Below are 27,193 nucleotides of genomic sequence, written 5' to 3' on the forward strand. Positions count from 1 at the left end.
GCTTCTTCCCTCTGTAGGCGTTGACCACTACCATGTCGTACACAGGGAGCCACTTGTAGGGGTTCACCGTGGCACAGAAGAGCCCAGAGTAGGTCTGCATCAGAAGGGATTGAGACAGGACATTAGACACATTATGGTGCATGCATGGTCTACAGATATCAAAAGATATATAGCAGGCAACATGCAGTATAGATATAAGAATGCAATTATGGGATATATTTGTGCAGGTGTATGTCGTGTCTTTCTTACGTAGATCATCCATGCTGCATAACGCTCTTTGAGGTTATACAGGACAGAAGCTTCATTGAGGTAGGTCATCATGGCCATGTCCTCAATCTTGTCAAACTTAGGGGGGTTCATTTCGAAGATCTCCTCATCTTTGAAGGTTTTCACCTTAAATTAATAAATATGGGTTAAGACAAAAATAGTTTTGAATAAATTTGAATAAATGCTACAGGTTGTGACTAAATATCCTTTAATGGTAAAACTGAATTAAGTATTAACCAGAAATGAGGCCTACATGTATGTAGGAATGTTTAAAAGCAACAATCCACTAAACATGTTGATTCTGTACAATTGCCAACCAACTGAACACGTCAGTTTATAGACTTACCTCCTTAGACAGTTCCATTTCCACCTCAACCTTCCCAGCGTCCCTTGTGATAATCTTTGCCTTGAGGTACAGATCTACCTTGTCAGTCACAAAGCAGGCATTCTTAGCATCGAATGGCCTGCTCTGAGCCTCAATCCTCTCCTTCTCACCCTTACGAAGGTAGATGGCGGCTGGGCCGTACTGGGCCATCTCCGCGTCCGTACTCATGGTGGCGGTTTACTGGAAGAAAAAGATAACACATAAACATGAGAAAAATGAGAAATATATTTGCCTTGAATGGTGCACACTACAGATGAGTGTTATCACATCGACAATGATTATATGTTGGCCATATAAATGGCATACAAAAGGCAGTCCAACTAAAATGATTAAGTCCAAAAGATTGGTAATATGGAACAAATCTTGTCATTTTTGTTGGATAAATCTCTCCGGTCAGTTCATATAAACTCCTCAAAAATAGTTCGGAAATGTTATTTCGGTCGATTATTTCTCCCCTTTAATAATACCAATTGGTAGTTTTTTAAATATAGTTGGAAAGCCTGATTAGTCACATTTACAACGATGTACAACTTGCAAGGATTGTTCATTCGTAGAATGAGCAACACAGCTAAACGTGTGGGTAGGGGCCCCCAAAAATGTGCAAAAATCCCCTGCAATATTCTTGTGCATATGGATCCTCCACACGCTACTAAGGTCCCTGACAGTGTAAAAGTAATTAAATGTTATAGGGAGAGTGCAATCATCCAATCCACCAAGCAACTCAAAACAAGAGTGAATACCAACAGAAGAATATTGCAGTGGATTTTGGCACTTTTTTGGGTGCTACCCACACGTTTAGCTATGTTGCTCATTCCACGAATGCATGATCCTTACAAGTTGTACCTCATTGTAAAGGTGACTAATCAGGCTTTCCAACAAAATAAAATACAATACCAATTGGTATTATTAAAGGGGAGAAATAATCGACCAAAATAATGTTTCCAAACTATTTTTGAGTTTAGTTTAGATAAAATCCTGTCCTTGAACTTTAAATTGTCTGCACTAGTATGTATCATTACAACATCTCACCTTGTCTTCCCCTCCCAGATGAAACAATACCTTAGTGGACACTGGAAAAGATTTGGATGTTGTGAGTAAACACACAATTTAACCCAAAAATGAAAACTTAAATTACATACATAATTCAAATGAGACAAAGTTTTCACAGACAGGGCATAGATTAAGCCAGGAGTAGACCTTGCCTCAATGAATGATTAATTTAAGCTTCAATTTAGTCCGAGAGTAACTCTAATCCTTCAGTCGGCTTTGTTTGATCTAGAACAGAATACATCTTTTACCATCTTAAGATACTGTAAATCTGCACAAGTCACTGAATTAAGACTGCTCAAACACTCATTTTAGTCTGGAACAAGGCTTAAACCATGTCTGTGAAACCAGATGTGTTTAAGAGTTCACCTCATGGGGTACTCTTGAGTCTGATTGGATCTCTTAAATAATCAAGAATATTATTGAAGTATTACCAGATATAGGTATGAGCGTTATGATCCCAAGAGGTAATTTAGTTAACATGCATTGTATGTGTTTTATGTATAGTATACACATGTGATATCTCTGTGTACTAGGACATAACAAAGTATACAAAATGCAGCTAACAAATTTAGTGCACACATATTAAGTGTTAATAAGATTAAGAGATATACGATAAGTCAAGATACCAATAATAACACTGTGAATGAAGAGTGCAAAGAGTTAGAGGGTCTTACCACAGAGGTTGAAGCTACAGTATCTGTCCATGGATGCTGGTCTCTGGATCTCCTTATATCTGCTGCAGAGTGCCAAGCAAGCAGGAGCTAATTGTGGACCACTCTCCTCAAGGAAGTGGAAGTGAGTCTATTGCCTAAATGATCTGACTTTGACCCCCTCCCTCCTTCTCCCTCCCTCCCTCCTTTCCGCTCTCTGGCTCTCTATATTTTCTTTGATGATAGAAATTGCAACAGTGTTCCACAGTGCTTTCATGTGTTAATATTATCTTTTATGTACACAATTTGACAATTCTGATCATTTCACAAATTAATTTGTATGGTCCTATAAATAGACTAACTGTGGAAAACGTTTACTAACAAGACAAAGTCTTTTTTTCAAACAATATTTAAAGATCAATATGGAAATAGATGATTTCCCTTATTATGGCAATTTCTCCTCAAGCATTTCTGCATTCAGCAATTCTGATAAAGTAAAAACAAGCATGTATTAATGTATTTGATAAAAGAACTCACAAATAAGAGGAAGACCTGGAGGACTAGCAAGTGAAAAACAGGAACAGTGACACATTTTTTGTTTTGTCTCTATTCAGATAGGCCAGACCTCACCTGACACAGTTTGCCAATTTACTACATGGTGATGCTTATAAATGGTCAAAAACATTAAATTTGATGAAACTTTGTGAAAGTCCGTGACTACCAGACCATTTGACTTAGAATCACCATCATGGTCCACCATGATAGATTTTCTGCCATTTGAATTTTTTGAAAAGCACATATTAAACATTTCCTACTAAATCTTTGGACCAATCTGCACAAAACCTACAGACTGTGTTCTTCAAAAACATATAAAGACTATGTATCTCAAACATGACCACTATTAACCAAATAACTTTTAAATGGGGGTGGCCTATCACATAAATAATTATAAATCAGAGACAGCATATCCTATAATAATGAAACTCATCAACTCATGTCTACCCAAGGTGAGTAATCCTATGGCCTATGGTGGTAACCAGCGTGCCAGATGGAACAGATAGTGAGCTCATGTGATCAGGATGGTCTCACAACGCTGATCTGGTGGTGCTATAACTACAAAATATTGATGGATAAATCTATTAAAGTGATGATATGCAACTTTGCTCGGAAATACCAACAACACCAACAGTATCTATTAGACATGGCAGAGATTATGTTATGGCTTGGAAACGTTTCCAAAGGTTACATCGTCTTTAATGACATTGAAACCAGGGACATAAACAGCATGATTCTGAATGTTAAAAGATAAGTAGGCTATTTTGGAAATTTAGCCCTAGTTGCAGTAGGCTATGTCTAACATGAACCTGATACAGAGACCATCATTTCACTTAAGTATTGAGCTAGAAAGACATTTTCATCTGGACCAAATTTCATTACAATGGATGTGTAGCTTTTTCCGAGATGGGAAACTCATGGTTTCATCTTACTTGGTCTCAGTATACTCTCATGTGAAATGTAGGCTATTTGCAAACCAAAATGTTGAAACAACAGTGACATTTGAGACAGAACTATTTCACTGACCGCACTATCAATTTAAACATCCGCTCTGAGATTACACATCGTGTTTACCCATAGTCTGCAGGTTAATAGCCCCATAGTGTGTACAATATCAAATCCAAAGTGGAGTTCAACCCTAAAATAACAAAAAATATGTTTTGAATGATATTATAGTAAACAGAGTTAACTCAAAGCTAACTAGGTAAAGCAGCAGTGTGGCTCTTTCCCCAACTCTGGATTTTGGGCTTCATGTTGTTTGTTGTTTTAAGATCCAGACATACTATAGAAAGAATACTTGCTCAAGAATCAGTGTCAGTGTGCTACAGTGAGTTGCTATTTACGTATTAATTGTCCTATCCACAGTAGTTTTGTGTATGTTGATTCACTTGTTCCATTCAAGAGTGCGGATTGTAAGACATAATTCGTATCACAATATAATGTATTGGGTCATTTTACTACTTAAGTAATGGCTTAGGCCTGACAACATCAATCCTGGCTTGCTGGTCAGCTATTACTTAGAGACAACAAATTAAAGATGCCATAGTTAACGGTGTCACATTTCTACTGGTTGCCACCTAACAGGGTTACAACATGTTCTGTTTCTCCACGATAATTGCTCAATTTAATGACCTTCCCCATAAATCGAAGCCAAGACCAAAAATCTTCCAGGGTTTATGTTCCAGGCCAAATATCCCAGCAGCAATGCCTGAATTGTGGGGGTATCTGTGGGGGTGGGGGTGATTTATAGGACTAAATGGTCACCACTGAGTATGTCTTAGTTGCAAAACAGCCTACTCCACAAAAAATTATTTATTCATTCAGCAGTGCAAACATCTAATTTGGGATTTGAAATAGCACCCTTCTTGGCCTCACTTTTAATGACTATAAAAGGCCAAGGCAAGGATTGACTCTTCCAGGTGTTATGTTCCAGGCCAAATACCTATACTGTATCTCAACACCAATGTCCAAAGCACCAATGAAATGGGAGCGTATTTGCGGGGGTGGCGGGCACTTATAGGGCTAGAGTGACCACTGCCACTGGGTGTCTCCAAGTTGTAAAACAGTCAACTAGACCAGGGCCCTGTACTATGAAGCTAGCTCACTTGAGTAAACCAAACAACTGCAATCACAGATAAACTGTACCATGGCGGTGGCTATCAACTCGTTAAGTCTACCCAGCTGGTCCAATCTAGCTATGAGCGCGTTCACGGTAAAAGGGGAGGTATTTGCACGAAATGACCAATATGACCTTAGTATGAGTATTCGGACATGGCCATGTACAAGGCAAACAATATGCATAACCAAGTTCCGTCCACCGCATTTTACAGAAGAGGAGCAATATTATAGAAATATGAACTGGCTAAGTTTTATTATTTTCCTCGTAGGCTAGATCAATGGGCTATTCCTATTCTTAGGGCGTGTAAAGCAATTGTAGCCTATATCTAGGCTATAGGCGTACATCTTATTCTTTCAGCTGCAATCCCATGAGACTGGCAAGGGATGCTTAAATAAAGCAAATGTAGGCTATAGTTTTTAATAGTTTCAGGTTGGAGTAGACAATGTTATGTACAAGAGGAACTAGAGAGAAAACAGGCTATTAAGATGGAAAAGGTGAAGCTCGAGGTGGAGAAGTAGACTATAAGCAGGGCTGCCAAGTCTCACGCATTGAGCGTGAGACACACTCATTTCAGCCTCTTCTCACGCTCTCACGCCACACATAACAATTCTCACGCGGAGAAATGACCAACCCCTACATACTACAGGCCCATAGCCAGGGGGGGATCGGGTGGATCGAACCCGCCTCACGACCAAAGGTGCAGAATTCAGGGCAATTCTTCCTCCTCCTCTCTCTGGCTCCTCCTCCTCCACTCACACCAGAGAGAGGAGGAGGAGGAGGATGAGCCAGTGAGAGAGAGGAGGAGGATGAGCCAGAGAGAGAGGAGGAGGAGGATGAGCCAGAGAGAGGAGGAGGAGGAGGATGAGCCAGAGAGAGAGAGGAGGAGGAGGAGGATGAGCCAGAGAGAGTGAGGGAAGGAGGAGGAGCCAGAGAAAGAGGAGGAGGAGGCGGGCCGGCCGGCCTCTCCTCCTCCTCTCTCTCTGGCTCCTCCTCCTCTCTCTCTCTCTCTCTGGCTCATCCTCTCTCCTCCTCCTTCTCTCTCTCTCTGTCTCATCCTCCTCTCTCCTCCTCCTCTCTCTCAATTCAATTCAATTCAATGGGCTTTATTGGCACGAAAGAACAAATGTTCATATTGCCAAAGCAACAGTGGAATTACAGAAATATACATTAAATCAAAATAAATAAATTTAAGTCTTATACATAAAAAGCTAAATAAATATAAGTAACTCAAGAAAAAAAGGAAAGAAAAAGTACTCATCCTCTTCCTCCCACAAAAGCTCCAGTACATCCAGAACAGTGCTGCCAGGATCCTGATGGGAGTGTGGAAATCACCCCTGGCATCTTTGCACTGGCTCAATCCCCCCAAATTATCCATCCCCCCACCGTCAACAACTCGCCCGACAATAAAATTAACGGGGAAGGTGATAAATCTCACTCCAAGTTTTTGGTCAAACTTGGCAGCCCTGCTATAAGCCAGAGGCTTCATGCCTATAGAACTTGAGGGGGCACGTGCCCCCTCAGATTTTTTTTTTTTTTTTTTTTTTTTACATTTCCGTTATTGTTTGTTTACCATTACATTTTCCAATGCGGAGCTATGATTATTTTCTCTACTGAGCTGAATGTATTATTTGAATTATGTCATAGACCACCTCGAAAAGCCACCATAGCCTCTTTCAAAAAGCCAAACACCCTCTTTCCCGGTGGATTTGGTTTATTTCAAATTAACACTGGACCTGGAAGCCCCCTCTCGCCTCGTCTCAGATAAACACGTTTTCATGGTCTGCTTGCATTTTAGATTAAGGTTATCCTTAACTGATGAACAGGTCCTCCAAATATTAGGCTATTCAGTATATCAGATTCAATATACTTCATACCTCAGTATACAGTAGGCTATATCATTCGGACCAATGCCAAGTGAGTAAAAAAAAAAGTAGATTTGTTTTCCCTTATGTTTATTTTGAAAGTCCTTGAAAGAACGCTACCGCTTAGTTTAATTGACAACTGGTAGTGTGCTGTGTCCTGATTTTAAACTGCAAAAATGCACAAAAAACACTAAAATGTCGCACGCACTGCGCACGCCTGATTCATAGTCGGCGTAAACAATGCAAGCTTCGTTGTGAACGCAAGCTCCAACATGACTCGAGAGCTTGCGTTCTGTGTTTTGTTTTGTGGAAACACAAGGAATTGCACTATTGCTTGCATCAAGTGACAAATTTCGGCATGACACGCATAAAGCCTCGCACGAACGCTGCGCGCGCGTGCTTCACTATCTCGTGCCCCCTCGTTTTTTTGGGTTGCATGACGCCCCTGCTACCCCTCCCCGAGGCATGGACACTGGGCTAGTGCCCTCCTTCCCCTCCCAGAGGCATGGACACTGGGCTAGTGCCCTTCTTCCCCTCCCAGAGGCATGGACACTGGCTAGTGCCCTCCTTCCCCTCCCAGAGGCATGGACACTGGGCTAGTGCCCGTACTTTTTAAACCCCAGAGGAATATCTGTATATAGTTTTGTAACTTATGTCTTCTGTTATTATCAATCATGCTGATTGAAATGATTGAATTACACAAGTATGTTCAAGTATGTCTCATAAACACCACAATCAGGTACACCACCAAAAAGCTTACTCTTCAATGGTGCAAAGTGTGCTATATTTGAGTGAGTTTAACCATTTCAACTCGATTACACCACCAAAATGCATTAATGGGCGGAGCCCTGTGCTCTCCAAGCACCCTTTCTAGTTGTTGTTCTTTGTTTTGTGCTGTTTTCTTATGCAGTGTTGTCATTTGAATCTCTGTCTAATGAGTGCTTTGTATAATAGTGAAAATCAATAACCAAAAACTTAATACTTAATAAACTTAATAACCAAAAAGGAAAGGCTTAATCTCCATGTTAAGTACAGCCTCTCAATGTCATGGCTATCAACAATGAAAATGCTGATCATTATTCTACATGTTTGCCAGATACAGTATGTTTAAAATGCAGCAGCAGTACCATCTTTATTCTCATTGTCTTGAACTTCTGCCTGCTCCCCCTTCTCCTGAATGAAAACTCCACTATATGCTGATTGGCTAATTTCCTCCCAACGTCCTGACATGTTGGGAGACAGTTTCTCTAATACCTCCATGTTTCTCAGAGTAGGCCCTCATGAGCTCGCATCACCTCCTCATGACTCCAGACCAGAGTCGAAAATGCAGCCCCACCAAACTGAAGCAGCTTGACGGTTTAGAAAGCATTCTGTTTTCATCTGACTGTTGGCTTGGTTGATATCCACCTTCAGTCATTGCAAAACTTTTGGTGATTTTTAGGTCAACTGCTTCCAGGGGTGTATTCTGTGTTTGTAGTTGAAAGTTTTAAAGATATGCTTTTAGTTGCTGTACAGTAGGTGTTTCATCATGAAGCAATAAAGAAGCTTCAGTGAATTTAAGTAACCTCTTTGTTTACACTACTGAGCTGTTCTTGTTACAAAACCACAAATTCATTAGGTGCATTCTTGCTTACTTTATTTCAGAAAATTCTCAAACATTCACCATGAAACTCATATTTTATCAGCCATAGTAATGTGTGACAGGCTCTTGTCATGTTTATTCAGCTTCCTTTGCCTGAGAGAAGGAAAGAAAAAAAAAGAGGGCATTAGTTATCAGCTTCTTTTTGCAGAAAAGATCCAGAAAAAATATGCATTTTTGTAAACTATAATTTGAAGCAGTGGTTCCAGTAGGACATGGTTCAAGTTTAGCCAACAGCAAACGAACCCTTACCTTTCCAGAGTCACGGCTCTTGGTTCTGAGCTTGTTGACCTGAGACTCAGCGATGTCAGCACGCTCCTCAGCCTCCTCCAGCTCATGCTGAACCTTCCTGAACTTGGACATGTGGCCGTTGGCTTGCTCCTCCTGGGAGATATTGAGAGGAAAACATCAGCATCCCAAAATGCAGTAGTTGCAGAATGACGATCAAGTTGTGTAACTTAGAGAATTTGCATTCTATTCTACTTGGTAGTAAGGTCAAATGCCTAATGTTTCATTTTAAATGATAATGGCTTGATTTGAGGGTGGACTTAAACTTTTGTGACTACTGCACTTTTTCCTTTACAGGGCAAACTCCATCAAGCTCAAGTATTTGACATGAATGGAGCCCCTAGTTAAAGGTTTCGATGGAACTCTAAAACATTGTGATTTCAGGTTAAACCTGCAATGCAGGTTGAACTCTTTAGTGTGTGACTTACAGCCTCCTCAGCCTGTCTCTTGTAGGCCTTCACTTTAAGCTGCAGCTTGTCCACAAGGTCCTGAAGTCTGGCCATGTTCTTCTTATCCTCCTCAGTCTAAAGCAGATAGGACATTAAGAAATTATAACTAAATATGTGTATATATATATATATATATATATATATATACACACACACATTTATGCAAAAATATATATGCAGTATTATGTTCACATACATATATGATGTCTGTATAATGAGGAGTGTATTGGAGTGTGAGTTGTTACCTGGTATGTCAGCTCCTTGACTCTGCGCTCGTACTTGCGGACTCCCTTGATTGCGTCTGCGCCTCTCCTCTGTTCAGCATCAATCTCTCCCTCCAGCTCACGCACCTGCATGGAGAACATGAGCTCATTGAGAAGATTTTATCAATTACATGCCATAAAAACGTTTTACCCCATTCAAGGCAACTCAGGTAATTCTACCACTGCTATTAACTCACCCTGCTCTCCAGTTTCTGGAGCTGCTTCTTGCCACCCTTCATGGCCAGGTTCTCAGCCTCATCCAGACGGTGCTGAAGGTCCTTGACTGTCACCTCAAGATTCTTCTTCATCCTCTCAAGGTGAGAGCTGGTGTCCTGCTCCTTCTTCAGCTCTTCAGCCATCATGGCTGCCTGCAACCACAGAACACAGCTTGGGTGAGGTGGAGAAGTACTGCTAGGTAAGTCAGCATAGCTATAGGCTATGGCTGGTAAAAGTAGATAGGTTAGCAAACAGTACAGTGTGATGAGGGTGAAAGATGCATACAGATTAAACTTATCCAGACTCACATCAGTGATGGCCTTCTTAGCCTTCTCCTCAGCATTCCTGGCCTCCTGGACGGTGTCATCCACCTCTCCTTGCACCTGCACCAGGTCACCCTCAAGCTTCTTCTTGCTGTTCAACAGGCTGGTGTTCTGGAAGGATTAAACAATGATAAGTTGAAAGATAGCTTCCATTATGAATGTTTGTTGGCTTTATCTGTGTCTGTGTGTTAGCACCTGGGAATGCAACAGTCCCACTCTCTCACTGGCGTCCACCAGCTCCTGCTCAGCCACTTTGCGGCCTCTCTCTGTCTGCTCAAGAGCCGCTCTCAGCTCCTCAATCTCAGCCACCATCAGACCGTTTCTGCGGTCCACCATGGCTGCCTGCTCCTTCATGTCCTCTGCAGCACGGACAGCATCGTCCAGGTGCAACTGGGCATCCTAGAAACACAGATATGACATATTATTTACTACACATAATCTAAGTTGTCTAGTACTCTAGCAGCTTTGTCTGTATATGTGTGTGTCTATGGGAAAAAAAACAAGATGAGAATGTATAACAGCAATGTTAAGTCAGTTCTGCTGTACGGCTCAGAAAGCTGGCGAGTTGTTGAGAATGACATGAACAAGATCAATGCATTCCACAATGGATGTCTCCGTAGGAAATGTTGCATCTTCTGGCCGGAAAGGATTTCCAATGAGGACCTGTATAAAAATAAAAACTGTCGCAGTGTAGTGCTGGAAATTAAACAGTGCCGGCTCCAATGTCTAGGTCATGTCCTCAGAATGGACCAGGACTGTATTCCCAAAGTAGCCTGGAGATAGAACCTGGAAAGAAGAAACAAGGGAGGCCAAAAACAATTTGTCGAAGAACTGTGACCTCTGAAATGAAAATGGCTAACCTAACTTGGGGCGAGGCACAACGTGCTGCACAGGGCAGGACCAGATGGAAGCAGATTGTTGCATTCTTATGTTCCTCAAGGAACAAAGAGGATTAAGTATGTAATGGGAAAACATGTTTGGAGAGGTGTGGCCACACCTGGTTCAAAGTGTGCATGCATGCACAAGATCCAATCGCCAACAATGGGCATTCTTCTATGGCCTTATGGGAATTTGGGCGTACCCAGACCCACAAACCATTAGGGTTGAAGAAGACTGAATTTACCCTGGCAGATGGAATTTTCCTCACTACTAGCTTGGAGCTCATGCTCATAGCGCAGAGGTACATACTGTAGCTTTAAATGTAGGATATGACCCAATCTAGGCCAGAATTACTGGCCTGAAAGCAGTTTTATGTTCTTCTCTGCAGTGTAATCATTATTATAAAGATTCCCAGTACCTTGAGCTGTCCCTGCACATTCCTCAGCTGCTTCTGGGCCTCTGCTGCTTGGCGGTTAGCATGGCTCAGCTGGACCTCCATCTCGTTCAGGTCTCCCTCCATCTTCTTCTTCACTCTCAGGGCGTCGTTCCTGCTGCGGACCTCAGAATCCAGGGTGCTCTGCATGGACTCAATCACCCTCTGGCTGTTTCTCTTGATCTGTTCCATTTCCTCATCCTTCTCTGCCAGCTTCCTGTCCACCTCACCCTTGATCTGGTTCAGCTCCAGCTGCACACGCAGGATCTTGGACTCCTCATGCTCCAGTGTTCCCTGAATAAATGGAAGTAATCACTTTGTTATATAAGAACTGTGACGATATTCATTATTTCCAAATTAAACTGTATTCTAGTTTTCTAATTTTAGTTGTACCTCAGCCTCCTCCAACGCAGTTTGGATCTCAGCCTTCTCTGTCTCCACTGTCTTCTTGGCCTTCTCCAGTTCATGGATGCTCTTGCCAGTCTCTCCGATCTGCTCGGTCAGGTCAGAGATCTCCTCTGTGATTTGAAACAGAAACATTTTACATGAACATAACTAATCCACAGCACAATTGAGTTATTAAATGAGAAACCATTCCACTACTTTGGGTTGTTCTGTGAAAAATACTGTACTAAAAGCATCATGCACTACATTTAGCTCACGTTGCAAGTTCTTGTTTTCTCTCTTCAGAGTCTCCAGTTGGTCAAGAGCCTCCTCGTAGGAGTTCTTCATCTTGAAGAGTTCTGTGCTGAGAGAACGAGCCTCCTTCTGAGCTCCCTCCAGCTCAGCCTGACCCTCCTCAAACTTCTGCTTCCACTCTGCCAGAACCTACAGTAGGAGGAAGCACATACAAAAGCAGGTTTACACACTGATGCCAATGTTGGAATTGCATTTAGAAAATTATAATGACTACATTTGCCATTGAGGTCGTTATGAACCAACAGCACAATAGTAGAATGTTTTAAAATCACTCTTAAGCCCCTCAACCCTCCAATTGCTGATTCAGGTCCCTTTTCCATGCCATCTAGTAAAGCATTTGGACCAACGATTGCCAATAAACTATCCTTTCACCTTATTGAAACTTAGTTGTGGTATAATCTTTCTCACCTTGTCAAAGTTCCTCTGCTTCTTGTCCAGGTTGGCGGCCAATGCGTTGGCCCTCTCAACGTCAATCATGAGGTCTTCCACCTCTCCCTGCAGCCTCTGCTTGGTCTTCTCCAAAGAGGCACACTTGGAGTTGGTGGCCTCGATGGTCTCCTCAGCCTCCTGGAGACGCTGAGCCAGCTTCTTCCTGTTTGGGACAAAAGAGGCATTGTGAAGGTGCTCTGTCCTGATGGAAAGATTACTAGTTCCATAAGTAGCCTGACATCACAATTCTTCTTAACAACCTACTTCCCCAACGGGAACGACAATGGCCGAGTTTCCCGATAAAGAACCTTCTTAAGCAACACTTTGCATGGGAGTTAAGAAGTACTTTGGAGTTAAGAAGCTTCTTAACTCAGTTAAGTGCTTCTTAACTCGTTCGGTAAAGCCGGCCAATATAACTTCTCTTGGGGAAGGCCTTGTGGGTCCATGTACTGTACTTACTTGGCCTCCTCCAGCTCCTCTGTCCTCTGGATGGCATCAGTCTCATACTTGGATCTCCACTGAGCCACCTCAGAGTTAGCCTTGGACATGCCGCGTTGCAGCTCTGCCTTGGCCTCCTGCTCCTCCTCAAACTGCTCCCTCAGCAAGTCACAGTCATGGCGAGCAGATTGGACACCGTGCGCCAGAGCGTTCTTAGCCTTGGAAGAGAAGAAAACGAGAGAGTGTTCTAGTTCAATTTACTGAAAACTACATAAATGTATACTTTCAAGTTCATATTTCACTGAGTCATCAAAACTACATGAAATACGTCACATACATATAGAATAGGAGGAAGCATGACAAATTAAACAAGACACTACGAAAAAGGACTCAATGAGAGAGAAACTGTGTCTAATAGTCACATTAAGTCACTGACATAGTTGGTGAACCTGACTCCATAGTTCAACTTGTTTTAGAGCCTCACCTTGACCTCCTCCTCAACAAGCCTCTTGAGCTCCTCAATCTGCTGGGTGTAGGCCTGCTTGCCTCTGGTCAACTGGGACACCAAGGCTTCCTTCTCCTCCAGCTGGCGTCCAAACTCACCTGCAGGGAATGAATGGAGCTCTCATCAGGCAAAGAACATCACAGACGTTTTCCAAATTTATGCTTTTCCCCCTCTCATACATTAAACTGAATCATGTGGTCCATGCATCTGTATATGGATTTTATGAATCATCAAAGGTGTATTATAATTTATATGTGTTATAAATAACATTATCTCTTTAAAATGGTTGTAAGGTGCACTTTTATACAGACAACACAGTGCTAAACCCAGCTACCTGGTCAATGGAAGGAGAATTGTTTATTTTGCAGACAGCCTTCACTTCATTCAAGGCTCACTCCTGGAGCTTAAACTGGTTTTAAATGCAGCTAAAACTAAATATATAGCATGTTCTAGTTAACGCTCCTTTAAGGAAAGTAATTATTTTATCTGCTATTATTATCTATTATTAGTGTATTGATGAAAAACTGTCTTTTCAAATGCATGTTGATGAAATAACAAAAAAGCTGAGAGTGAAACTTGGATTCTTGTATAGAAATATCCAAGTATCTCGCGTGACAATTAAGGAAACTTTTAGTAAAATCAACTTTCCTGTCAGTTCTAGACTATGAGCTTGACATGGTTTACCACTCAGCACTTAGTTTTATTACAGGTAATTATTTTAGAACACACCATTGTCACCTGTATCAGTCAGTGGGGTGGCCATCCTTGTCCGCTAGGAGAATGCATAATTTGTACCTGTATGTTTACAAAGCGATCTTACAGAAACAACCTAGTTACCTGACATCACTCATCACATGGTGCTCTGGACATTACCAGACAAGGTCCCAGGACTGGTTGGTTCTTGAGATCCCTCAAGTCAAAACTGAGCTAGGGAAGACTGCTTTTACTGTAGATACTGGACTCCCAGAGCATGGAATGAGCTGCAAGACACTCGATACTGTACAGTACCCCTCAATGGGTGACTTTCAACAAATGATGACTAAAACTGGATTAGATGCTTGTGTTTGCTTTGGTTAAATTATACATATTTTATCTCTATACATTGTTGTTTATTGTTTTTGCATTGTTTTTATGAGTGTATTTGTTCTGCTTTTTTATGATTGTATTGCTTGTTTGTGGAAATGTTCTCACCCCTGGTCTCAATGTGTTTCCCCTGGCTAAATAAGGGTTTGAATTGAAAATTGGTAATGAGATGCAATACATCTTTGTTCTTGATTTATTCATTTTACCGTTCTCAGTCAGGAGTCTGGCTCTCTGTGCGCTGATGTCAGTGTTCTGGCGAAGATTCTCATCATTCTTAGTCTTGATCTCGCTGAGCTGATCCTCAAGGGTGCGCGCCATCTTCTCTAGATTGCCCTGTGGGTCAAACACCATGTTTACAGACATTATTATTAGTATCACCTTTATTTAGTCAAGGAGGCCAGTTGAGAGCAAGCTTTCTTTTTCAATGACACCTTGATTACATAAATAATAAATACAATTACAGTACAATACAGTATCATATAATACAATGCAAATATAAAAATAAAGTACAAATGTTATGCTAATAAAGTACAAACATGGTAAAGGGATATGCTTTAATTACACTGTGCAGTCCTGTCACATTTGTTTTAACACAAGAAATTACATGAATTAATTTATTTTTCTGAGGAGGAAGAGGACTTTGATTCCCTACCAGGTATTTGTAATACACCAGTTTCTCATGTTATGTAATTAAATACACACATACTGTATTTGCTATGAAGGATGAGTCTGGTTTGCATTGATACTAATCAGTGGAGCTACCATAACATTTGCTTTTCACAAGCCTCCTCTTGGCACCCTACAATTATCTTCTATGTGGGAACTCTGCAGCTTTACCTATTATTTCTGCTTGGTGCAGAAATGTTACTGCATGTAATAAATCACAATATTGAATTATCACTGACCTTAGCCTTGGCAACTGCTTCCATGTTAGAGGAGAGGTCGTCAACCTCCATCTTGTACTCGCTCTTCTCTTTCTCCAGCTTCTGCTTGACGCGCTGCAGGTTGTCGATCTGCTCACCCAGCTCTGCCACACTGTCAGCCTGCTTCTTCCTCAGGGCAGAAGCCGTGGACTCGTGTTGCAGGGTGGACTCCTCCAGATCACGTCTCAGTTTCTGGAACTCAGCCTCACGCTTCTTGTTCATCTCAATCTGAGAAGCAGTGGCGCCTCCTGCTTCCTCCAGCCTCTCGCTGATCTCCTCAAGTTCCCTGGACAGATCAGCCCTCTGCTTCTCCACCTTGGCCCTGGCAGCACGCTCAGCCTCGATCTCCTCCTCCAGCTCCTCAATACGAGCCTAAAGTAGAGATTAAAAACTCAGAAGTACTCTTCTAACAAATCATGGCTGCCAAAGAAATTAATTTAACTCTTTAATTCTGGTCTTCAGTAGAAGACAGGGGGCAAATAAGGGTGAAGTCAACCCAAAGTCAAACCGGCTGAACGTCTCAGAAGCAAGGACAGCGCTATCAAATGTAGGATAATTTTTTTCAGGAATCATAATGATCATGACTGTACTAGGGCTCAGTAACTACACGGTACCTGAAGTTCCTTGATCTTCTTCTGCAGCTGGGCTCCCAGAGACTGCTCATCCTCAATCTTGCTGAGGAGCTGGCTGGTCTCAAAGTCCTTCCTATGGAGCAATAATGAATCAATGACAAACGTTTAGTTACTGTGCTATTGTGACGGCAGAGTCCAACCATTCACTACACCAGGGGTCTACGACAATTTTGATGTGACGTGCTAGTTGCCAGTGTCCTGGGTGATATAATTTCTGAAAACATTTAGTAAGGGCCAAGGGACAAAAAGTATCATCACAATAGGGCAGCTTGTCAAAGAACATGACCAAATTGACTGTTCCAGTACATTTATTTTGCTTTCACACATTTACAATTTTGGAGTCTTGTAATTCAAAACTAAACCCACTTTCATTGTAATGATGGTTGGAATTCAAGTTAATTTAATCAGTCAAAAATGTCTCAAATGATCTCTGAAAAGTATTTGTACTTACTTCTTGATCTTCTCATCAGACTGCTGCTTGTCATTCTCCAGGTCCATGATGGTTTCCTGGGCCAGTTTCAGGTCTCCCTCCAGCTTTCTCTTGCTTCTCTCCAGGTCCATACGGAGCTTCTTCTCTTGCTCCAGAGAACCTTCCAGCTGGAGAAAAAAACACATGATTTTCACCCACCTTTGGTGATAACAGGTTCATATTGATAGCATTCATGAGGATAACAATAAGCGATTCATGAAGAGGCATAGTTAGAACTGCCCCTAATGTGCAAGACATCCTATAAGATGACTCACGTCGTCGACTTGCTGTTCCAGCTTGGTCTTGGCCTTGGTCAGAGTGTTGACTTTGTCCTCCTCTGCCTGCAGGTCATCCAGTGTCTGCTGGTGGGCCTCTTGCAGGGCTTTCTTCTCCTTGGTCAACTTGGCAACGCTCTCGTCTTGGGCAGCCATCTCCTCTGTCAGGTTTTTAACCTGGACAAGTCAAGAACGAAGGGAAATGATGGTCAGTTCATGGAAGAGCTTAACTTCATTACTGTTTGGCTGTGTTTTTGAACAAACTACTGCTTTGCTATTGAAAAGATTTTGAGCTGTTGAAACCTTGTTCTCAGTGGCGTGTTTCTCCTTCTCCACTTTGGCCAAGGTAAGCTCCAGATCATCAATGTCTTTCTTCAACTCAGAGCACTCATCCTCCAGCTTCCTTTTCTTGGCCGTCAGCTCTGCGTTCATCTCCTCTTCATCCTCCAGCCTCTCGGTTGTCTCTTTGACTTTGGCCTCCAGCTGGATCTTGCTCTTGATCAGACCCTCGCATCTCTCCTCAGCATCGTTCAGATTCTCTGCTTCCTGGGAGGCAAACACAGTGGAGAAAAGATTAGTGTTCAATTCTATTCGATATTGGTGGTTATTTTTGAATGCATGTGCTTGTGTACTGTAGCTCACTCACAGATGCAACTGCAAGAGCCAGATCGTTCTTCTCCTGCAGCATGGACACCATTTTCTCCTCCAGCTCCTTCTTGCGAGCTTCAGCCTTGGCAAGGGCGACTTTGCATTTCTCATAATCCTCCTTCATGTTGGCCAGCTCCTTCTCTGTCTCAGCACTCTGCAGAAGAGGCTTGATCTTGTAGTACACCTTCATCCATGGCCAGTGCTTAACATTCATGAATGAGCGGATATTGTACTGGATGGAGTAGACGGACTCTCTGATCACAAGAAAGAGCGCCACAGTGAATGTTAAGGTCAATACACATTGGATCTGATGTGATGAATGCAATCTATCCTCTGATACCGGTATGTATATATAATGTGTAAGATATGTAAAATATTTCCATCAAAATTACCATCAAAGTTAAAATCCTAACACCCGGAATGATAATATTTTGGTAATTCAAAGCATTGTAATATTGTAGTACAACATATTTTCTGTTGGCATAAGTAGCAGTAGGAGTAGGATGACTTTATTGATCCCTGAGGGGGGAAATTGCACAACTAATTTAGGTTTGTGGTAAAACAAAGGTTAAAAAGACATTATAAGCTCCCTCTCACCTCCTCGCCATCATCTTCACAAACTCCCTCCTCATCAGGTAACCGCGGGCGAGAGCCTGTGTCATGGTTACCAGTTTAGCAAGCTTCTCATCTCTCATCTCCTCAAGGACACCCAGCAGACCAGCTTTGAAGAACACCTGATGCACAGGTAGAATACACAGATGAAGTAAACAAGGTAAAAGTACCGTATGACACAAAGTTGAGTTTAATTTGATTGAATGGGTGAAATGCTATTGTGTTGGGTGTTTGTTGTTGCTTGTATTTCATAGCCTGAATATGTGGTATCTTACCTTGGTGTGTCCAAACTTGTATTCCTCATGATTCACATCAATGGACCCAAGCAGCTTCTCAGAAGCCTTCTTGTTGTCAATGAACTGGCCTTCGGGGATGACACTGGCATTCAATACTTTGTATCTGTGTAGAGAGAAATATTGAATATTGATTAGTTTGGTTTTAAATGTTAAGGATGAAAAGGTGTTTGTGGGAGTGCATACGTACAGTATGTTTGTGTGTGTATTCATGTGCAAATGTGCCTGTGCCTTTCTACATGAACTTTGTGTTTTTGTATGTGTTTGTGCACGAACGTTTGTGTGTGTATCTGTACCTTTGCTTGAAGTCAGCATAGACGATTCTGCTGGGGAAGCCCTTTCTGCAGATCCTAATACCCTCCAGCACACCGTTACACCTCAGCTGGTGGATAACCAGGAAGTTCTCCATCAGACCTGGAAACAAAAGATAATGATGATTTTTTTCTGTTTTTAGAAATTAAGATTTCATTTAAATGACAATTTAGAAGTAAAATAATTTGTAAAGTGTGATTTATACCTGGAGTCTTAGACTCATTGGGGATCAGGCAGCGCACAAAATGAGGGTGGGTGCTCCTCAAGTTGGTCATCAGCTTGCCCAAGTTCTCCTGTAAGGGTGTTCCAAAGGGCAGTTTTCTCAGATACCATTGATAATGGAGTTGACGAGCTAGATTGCAACTAGACCTAATTAGCTGATTAGTTGATTCTGTAAATACATTTCAATATAAAGTATGGAAAGATTAGTAGCTTGTTATGAATAACCATTAGACAAAATCATGGCATAAAACATCACAAATGTACCTTGAAATTAGATAGAAAAGTTCACTCACTCTGAACTGAGAGGACACAGTCTGCATGGAACCTCCCTTCTTCTTGCCTCCTTTCTTTGTAGTGTCTATGAGTATCAAGAGTTAAAGAATAATAATGTACATGATAATGTGATACAATATTTATATTTAAGTCATGTTAAGTTTTCTTGTAATTCACAAACAATCAATTAAATGTGTTTATTAAATTATTTAAAAACATATTCTGTGTTTTTCAACAAGTTCCTTTACACAAACATTTTCACTCTGAACACTTGAATTGTCTATCTCACTTACTTCAAAGTGACCCTTAGGGAAGAAAAGGTTCTTATATCCATTTTGCTTTGAGGAGATTGAAAATGTACAAACCTTCAGGTGGAGCAGCAACGTAGAGAACGGTCATCACTTTTATTGAGGCCTTCTGGTACAGCTGAAGCACAGAGTCGTTCAGGGGGTCCTTGTTCTTGTCCAGCCAGCCATTGATGTTGTAGTCCACTGTACCTGCGTAGTGGACCAGGGAGAAGTGGGCCTCGGCTTTGGTCTTTGAAGGTTTAGGCTTCTCAAAGGCCTTGTTCTTGCCAAGATGCTGATCGTACAGCTTGTTCTTGAAGGTCGTGTCTGAAGCCTTGGGGAACATGCACTCCTCTTCAAGGATGGAGAAAATGCCCATTGGCTGTGTAAGAAACACATTTTGATCAGACAAATGTCTGTTTACATACAACAAACTAGTGCCTTGTCCAAATGTGTCTGATATTTATGTATAAATTACAGAATTGTGTTATCAATATGATAATATCTGTGATTATTATGATACTATTCAGTTGCCTTAAATGTACCCACTATACTTGCAAAGCCCAAAAGTTGTAGTGTTATAGTTTTAACCTTCTCAATAAGCTCAATGCAGGCAGCCAAGTCCATGCCAAAGTCAATGAATGCCCAGACGATGCCCTCCTTCTTGTACTCCTCTTGCTCCAGGACGAACATGGTGTGGTTGAAGAACTGTTGCAGTTTCTCATTGGTGAAGTTGATGCACAGCTGCTCCATGCTGTTGAACTGTAGATTCACAATTTGAGAGATAATCTTTGTTTAGATACCCTCCATGTATTGCTTTTTTATCTTGACTTAATTTACTCTTAAATTTACTCATAAATTTCTGTATTCATGTGTAACAAACAAACAAAAAGAAGAAGTGCAAATTGTTCACTTATGAGTTCATTAATAATAGAACAGGATTTATTTTACCAAATATGGTCACAACCCTGAACAATCCCATAGCAATACCAAACTCACGTTAAAGATCTCAAAACCGGCAATGTCGAGCACGCCGATGAAGAAGTTCCTTGCTTGCTTGGTGTCCAACATCGTGTTGATGCGGATGACCATCCACAAGAACATCCTCTCATAGATGGACTTGGCCAGAGCGCTCACTGAATTATTCACCTGTGTAATGACAATGCCATGAGTTGGTTCCACTTTATTACACTAATGTACTTTATCATATAGTCTGCATTTTGCCTTGTATTGATACTAGAAGAACTATAGGAACATGAAAAGGACCATTCCAGTTACTTTGTAACAGCATATATTGAGTATTTAAAGAAATAAGCAGTAAACTATTTTCTTTCAGCAAATGTGTACCTCTCAGGTTTGACATACACCTTACCTGAGGCACTGTCTGACCCTTGGTCACATACTCATTGCCGACCTTCACTCTGGGGTAGCAAATGGCTTTCAGCAAGTCAGCTGAGTTCAGACCCAGAAGGTAGCAGATTTTATCAGCCACTAGAGGGAGAGAGGAGTAAATAGAGTTTGAGGAGGGATACAATGATCACAATTGAATTATTACCTCCACCCTGGCGACAGCGCATGGTGAGAGGTAATGTTTTCAGTGGCATTTGTGGACACTACTGGACCGATTTTCACGAAACTCGGTGGATGGGTGTAGTGTGGTCGAACATTTTGGAATGGATCTGAATCACGGGGCGGGTCCACGAGCTGCCCAAACACGGCCGGCCTTTCACCACCATTCATTTTTTGGACCAGGATAACACAAAAACTACTGGACCGATTTTCATGAAACTCACAGGGCGGGTCCACAGGCCTCCCAAACACAGCCAGGCAGGCCATTCACGTAGGCTCAGGACCGCTTATTTCTCCAGGGTAAAAATAAGCGGGGGAACTCCGCCCGTTTATTTCCCAGCAGGATTACACAAAAACTACCTGACCAATTTTCATGAACCTTGGCGAAGGGGTGTAGCATGGGCTGAATTAGTAACCGTTACATTTTGGAGCAGATCCAAATCACGGCCTGGATCCACAAATGAAAACAAAACTTAGAACGGATGCAGATCCCTGTGTGGGGGCGCTAGAGACACGAGGTTTGAACTGGGGTGTGCGGTGGGAGAGCACGGAGTGCACCGCACTACCGCCCACCGACGGCGACCCAAGGGGCCACAGAGCTGCCCAAACACAGCTGTCCATTCACTTCCAGTCATTTTTTGGACTGAGACATTTATTTTTCCAGGCTAAAAATAAGCGAGGGAACTAACTCTGCCGACTTGGGCTTAGGAGCCAAAAATTATTTCTCAATGGGGGGGGTTTTGACGTGCATAAAGCTTGTGACATAACAACTGCAGCAATACCAAACATGTCCTGTTCGCACGCATGTGTGCGCGCACACAGCCATGAAATGCATTCATGGGCGGAGGTCTGTGCTCTCCAAGCACCATTTCTAGTTAAATAGCAAGTAGAAAGAAAGAATTTGATAGAGATTTTTGAGAACCTTGGGACTTGAAGTGGGACTCACCCTCTGTGCCATCTGGCTCAGCCTGCTCCTCACGCTGCTTCTGCTTGAAGTGCATGTTGCCATGTTGCATGACAGCACCAGTCAGCTTGTAGATGCTCTGCTTGTCTTCAAGGGTGAAGCCCAAGATGTCAATAGCATCCTGGAGGAGGAAGTTAATGTTAGATGTAAACAAGTAAGATCAACTCAAGTGTGCCAGGTGGAGGGACTTAATGACTGCATTTATGCTACGCCTTTTTTATTTTCAATTGTTGTATTGTACTTTCAGTGACTCACGTCTGTGGCGTCCAGCTCCACCTTGTCATCGATACTGGCCACAGTGATCTGACCCTGGCTGATCATGGGGTAGTCATAGGGGTTGGTGGTGATGAGTGTCATTTCTGTGGAGAACGAAGAATGAAAAGCAGCTTGTATAGAACTATAATGCAACTATAAGCACTGCTTGCTGAAATGTGCCAGAATGATCAGCTGCAACACCAGTGGATCTTAAACACCCTTTACTGCAGCAGCATATATATTGGTAGGGCTGTTCATCTCTACACACCAGTGGCAATTGCTCCTATAAGCCAGGGTAAGCCTGGCTTACCCATACAAATCCAAATAAAACTTGATTTGTGCGCTTTCTTTCAGTGAAAGAAGGTACTAAAATCGACTTTCAGACTGTTTTTGACTTAAATGCGACTTGTATTCTGCCATATTGCTTCATTTTCATCCGTGTTTAGCGTTTTGGTAGTGCTCCGTCGCCTCCTACAGTCCTCATGAAAATACAGGCCACGTAACGGTCCGTTGGCAGCGGTCTTACTAGCTCGTCATTCACTTAACATTGTAGGCCAGGTAAAAGGATTCTGTCTCACGGAAATCAAGACCAAATGAAAAATCAACCAATCAAATTAGCCCACACATACAAAACCGCGAAAAATGTCGTCATCAGTCGAAATGTAACCTAATCTGTAATTTGTCAAAATGCTTAAAAGTGGGTGTAGCTCTCAAAGTGCTTACATTGGAATTCCCATTGACATTTTAACATTGGGACGGTTTATCCAATCAAAACTTGTCATAACTGTCCCGTCATTCACATCGCCTGTCAATCATGTTACCCACTTTAGCTATCTGGCTACTGTCAGCATCAATGAACATGGAAAACAGAGATCTTGAGTATTTGTTGAAAGTTGATTCCAAAATGAAGTGTATTAAACCAGTTTGGGTTACGAAGAGGTAGGTCTTTTGTGATTAATTACCAGTTGTTATGGCTGTGCGTTTTGCTTTGCCTAGATTTAATCAGCACTCGAGACTTTGCTTCCTGGAGCGTTGGGCTAATAGGCCTAGTAGCCTAGTAGGCTAATAGTAGACTAAACAATGATCAGTGAAGTAGGCGAGTGGGCTATTGAGTGATGTGCCCTAAGGGGGTGCATTTTATCATTCTGTCATTCCTCTTCGTGGTGCTTGGCCATTGTTGTCATATAATGGCTCTGTAGTTTATTTAGTGTGTCCCTAAAAGCTTGTTTGTTTCGACCTAAATATTGCCCTCTTATTCGCTCGCTGTCAAATTATTGGCCTTTGTTGACATGTTAAAAAACATCAGTAGCCTAGGCTACTGTCATTTTCCTGTATGTTTTTTATATATAAAAATGCCACTGCTCAGCGCCCTTCTGGTGCTGTGAAACCTCCCATCAGGGCATGCTTTGAAAGCGCAGCCCCAAAAAACTGTTTGCGCTGCGCGCCTGCTTCACTGGTCCTGGCTTACCCGGTTCTAGGACCCACCAGATGCCACTGCTACACACTAGACAGTAATTAGCCTGCTCGGGTGTAACTCAAAACTATTTTGCCAACATACAGTACTGTGGCAATTAGCCTGTTCAGATGTATTCCAAAGCTCTTACGCCAGTGTTTTTCCCACAGAAGTGTGTTGTATCTCGTTCCCCTACTTCAGGGAACTGTAGTCATGCACCCTGCCAACAACTATATACTATACATTATAATATCTATATATCAGTAAATAAAGGGTTTTGCAGACAAAGTTCTGCCGAGTATGAAAGATCTGCTGATTGAGCATCAAGATCGAGGCTCTGCTTAGGGATTATTATTCAGTGTCTTTCATCTTCCATCTGATTTTACATGAACTATGGCACTCTATCCCTGTTGTTATGGTCATGTTAGGTCTATTTTTATGTGAAGCACTTTTGCATATAATTTCTTTATTGTAAAGAAATTTGAGCTGCGTTTTTGCAGGAAAGGAGCTATATTAAAGTAATTATTAATGTAATTAATGTAATTATTATAGTGTATTATTATTATTATTATTATTAGTAGTAGTAGTAGTAGTAGTAGTAGTAATAGTAATAGTAGTAGTAGTAGTAGTAGTAGTAGTGGGCACTGGTTCTTTGCACTCTGCTTCATCTTACCAACAATCTCAGGCTTGTGGTTGGTCATCATCTGGTAGAAGATGTGGTAGCCTCTCTCATCGGGCAGCTGGAAGCTCACTCTGGACTTCTCCAGCAGGTCTGGAGGGAGAGAGAGAGAGAGGGAAGGAGAGAGAGAGAGCAATTTGAATCTGAAGTAGGAAACCAATAGTCATAGTAATTTTTGTCTACATTTAGGCCAACAATCTGGTGTAATATCCTTGTGTATTTAGTGAAGAACTGAGAAGCAATCCAAGACAACTTACAAGTTTCAATGTCAGCACTGGCCAGTTTGCCGGTATTTTGGAAGTGAATCCTGATGAATTTACCCTAATGTACAGCATGGGGAAATACCAGAGGGTCAGAAAATAAATACAATTGCCAGATTAGCACACAGTATTTACACTTTGATTTGCAACATTTTGGCAATTACAGTACTGCTACAGTACTGCTGGTAGTATGCTGTACTATATCATCATGATAGGGAATGTATTAGAAAGAGCATGTGCTATAATATATAATCTTGTCCCCCCAAACTTACAAAGCGAGACGAATTGTCGTTCCTCACTGTCTTGGCATTACCATAAGCCTCCAGCAGAGGGTTAGCTGCAATGATCTGATCCTCAAGGGAACCCTGAGAGAAAAGAGCACGTTGGTCAGTTACATTGTAACTCAGTAGGCAGGACAAGAACAGCTGTGAACAGCATAACACGGCCACAGTACTGAAACCTGGAACAGTCTAGCAGCCAGAAAATAACCCACAATGTTCCCTGAAAAAATGAATTACCTTTTGGTAGCTGTCTCTCTTTTATAACTGCAGGGCTACTGCCACCCCAGAAATTCTAAGGACTTGCCTTAATTTTGCCAGTCTCCTTCTTCTTTTCACCCCCAGATACAGCAATGGTGGCAAAGAACTGGATGACACGCTTAGTGTTGACAGTCTTTCCAGCACCGGATTCTCCACTGGTTTATGGGATAGAAAATTGGTTTATTTTAGTCTCAGTGTAAGACATTTTCAAATCAAAGTATTGGCAAATGTCTCAAGATAGGTATTATCATATAATTTGCGTGCTACAGTGAAACACTTGATTCTGACTACAAACTGGTAAGTTTTAACAAACTAATAATCAATTCAAAATTGCATGTTAAACTTACGTGATCAGGATAGACTGGTTCTCCCTGTCTGCAAGTAAAGAAATATGTAAGAGGTGTCAAGAATAGCATCATCATGAAGTACATTCATTATACCATTTATCAACATCTCCTCCCATCTATCCACCTATCCATCCATCCATCCATCCATCCATCCATCCATCCATCCATCCATCCATCCATCCATCCATCCATCCATCCATCCACCCATCCATCCATCCATCCATCCATCCATCCATCCATCCATCCATCCATCCATCCATCCATCCACCCCCCATCCATCAGCCCATTCATTCACCCATCCCTCCATACTGTATATCCATCCTTCCATCCATCAATGATTGTTCGTACCAGTCAACATGTTCTGGAAGGCGTTGTCAGAGACAGAGAAGATGTGGGGTGGAGCCTCCATACGCTTCTTCCCTCTGTAGGCGTTGACCACTACCATGTCGTACACAGGGAGCCACTTGTAGGGGTTCACCGTGGCACAGAAGAGCCCAGAGTAGGTCTGCATCAGAAGGGATTGAGACAGGACATTAGACACATTATGGTGCATGCATGGTCTACAGATATCAAAAGATATATAACAGGCAACATGCAGTATAGATATAAGAATGCAATTATGGGATATATTTGTGCAGGTGTATGTCGTGTCTTTCTTACGTAGATCATCCATGCTGCATAACGCTCTTTGAGGTTATACAGGACAGAAGCTTCATTGAGGTAGGTCATCATGGCCATGTCCTCAATCTTGTCAAACTTAGGGGGGTTCATTTCGAAGATCTCCTCATCTTTGAAGGTTTTCACCTTAAATTAATAAATATGGGTTAAGACAAAAATAGTTTTGAATAAATTTGAATAAATGCTACAGGTTGTGACTAAATATCCTTTAATGGTAAAACTGAATTAAGTATTAACCAGAAATGAGGCCTACATGTATGTAGGAATGTTTAAAAGCAACAATCCACTAAACATGTTGATTCTGTACAATTGCCAACCAACTGAACACGTCAGTTTATAGACTTACCTCCTTAGACAGTTCCATTTCCACCTCAACCTTCCCAGCGTCCCTTGTGATAATCTTTGCCTTGAGGTACAGATCTACCTTGTCAGTCACAAAGCAGGCATTCTTAGCATCGAATGGCCTGCTCTGAGCCTCAATCCTCTCCTTCTCACCCTTACGAAGGTAGATGGCGGCTGGGCCGTACTGGGCCATCTCCGCGTCCGTACTCATGGTGGCGGTTTACTGGAAGAAAAAGATAACACATAAACATGAGAAAAATGAGAAATATATTTGCCTTGAATGGTGCACACTACAGATGAGTGTTATCACATCGACAATGATTATATGTTGGCCATATAAATGGCATACAAAAGGCAGTCCAACTAAAATGATTAAGTCCAAAAGATTGGTAATATGGAACAAATCTTGTCATTTTTGTTGGATAAATCTCTCCGGTCAGTTCATATAAACTCCTCAAAAATAGTTCGGAAATGTTATTTCGGTCGATTATTTCTCCCCTTTAATAATACCAATTGGTAGTTTTTTAAATATAGTTGGAAAGCCTGATTAGTCACATTTACAACGATGTACAACTTGCAAGGATTGTTCATTCGTAGAATGAGCAACACAGCTAAACGTGTGGGTAGGG

General features: G+C 41.8%; 2 protein-coding genes across 2 annotated transcripts in view; both read right to left on the bottom strand.

Moving 5' to 3' along the window:
* The window catches only part of LOC311325334 (myosin heavy chain, fast skeletal muscle-like), a gene marked incomplete at both ends in the record, with an annotated part of 17,457 nt that extends 16,637 nt beyond the window's left edge, over window positions 1-820 (bottom strand). The window contains 3 exons of the mRNA XM_084458011.1: window positions 1-94; window positions 250-393; window positions 614-820. The exon at window positions 1-94 is cut by the window's left edge and continues 63 nt beyond it. Coding sequence (XP_084314137.1) covers window positions 1-94; window positions 250-393; window positions 614-820 — 445 coding nt within the window. The remainder of the gene's footprint in view (window positions 95-249; window positions 394-613) is intronic.
* Window positions 821-8,605: 7,785 nt separating this feature from the next.
* On the bottom strand, window positions 8,606-26,775 carry LOC311325108 (myosin heavy chain, fast skeletal muscle-like; the record flags this gene model as incomplete). Its single annotated transcript, XM_084457770.1, has 39 exons — window positions 8,606-8,623; window positions 8,780-8,911; window positions 9,244-9,339; window positions 9,510-9,614; window positions 9,725-9,895; window positions 10,052-10,177; window positions 10,262-10,465; window positions 11,364-11,672; window positions 11,772-11,896; window positions 12,041-12,206; window positions 12,486-12,669; window positions 12,966-13,162; window positions 13,429-13,547; window positions 14,739-14,865; window positions 15,438-15,827; window positions 16,070-16,160; window positions 16,539-16,684; window positions 16,832-17,008; window positions 17,135-17,377; window positions 17,478-17,733; window positions 18,077-18,213; window positions 18,367-18,490; window positions 18,681-18,798; window positions 18,902-18,989; window positions 19,212-19,276; window positions 19,557-19,860; window positions 20,070-20,240; window positions 20,478-20,627; window positions 20,851-20,969; window positions 21,994-22,132; window positions 22,267-22,370; window positions 24,393-24,491; window positions 24,656-24,719; window positions 24,931-25,023; window positions 25,244-25,352; window positions 25,545-25,572; window positions 25,893-26,049; window positions 26,205-26,348; window positions 26,569-26,775. The coding sequence occupies 39 exons, from the start codon at window positions 26,773-26,775 to the stop codon at window positions 8,606-8,608; spliced, it is 5,802 nt and encodes a 1,933-aa protein (XP_084313896.1).
* Between the last annotated feature and the right edge of the window lie 418 nt (window positions 26,776-27,193).

This window comes from Borostomias antarcticus, assembly GCF_949987555.1.
Source record: "Borostomias antarcticus genome assembly, chromosome: 24".
Lineage (NCBI taxonomy): Eukaryota > Metazoa > Chordata > Actinopteri > Stomiiformes > Stomiidae > Borostomias > Borostomias antarcticus.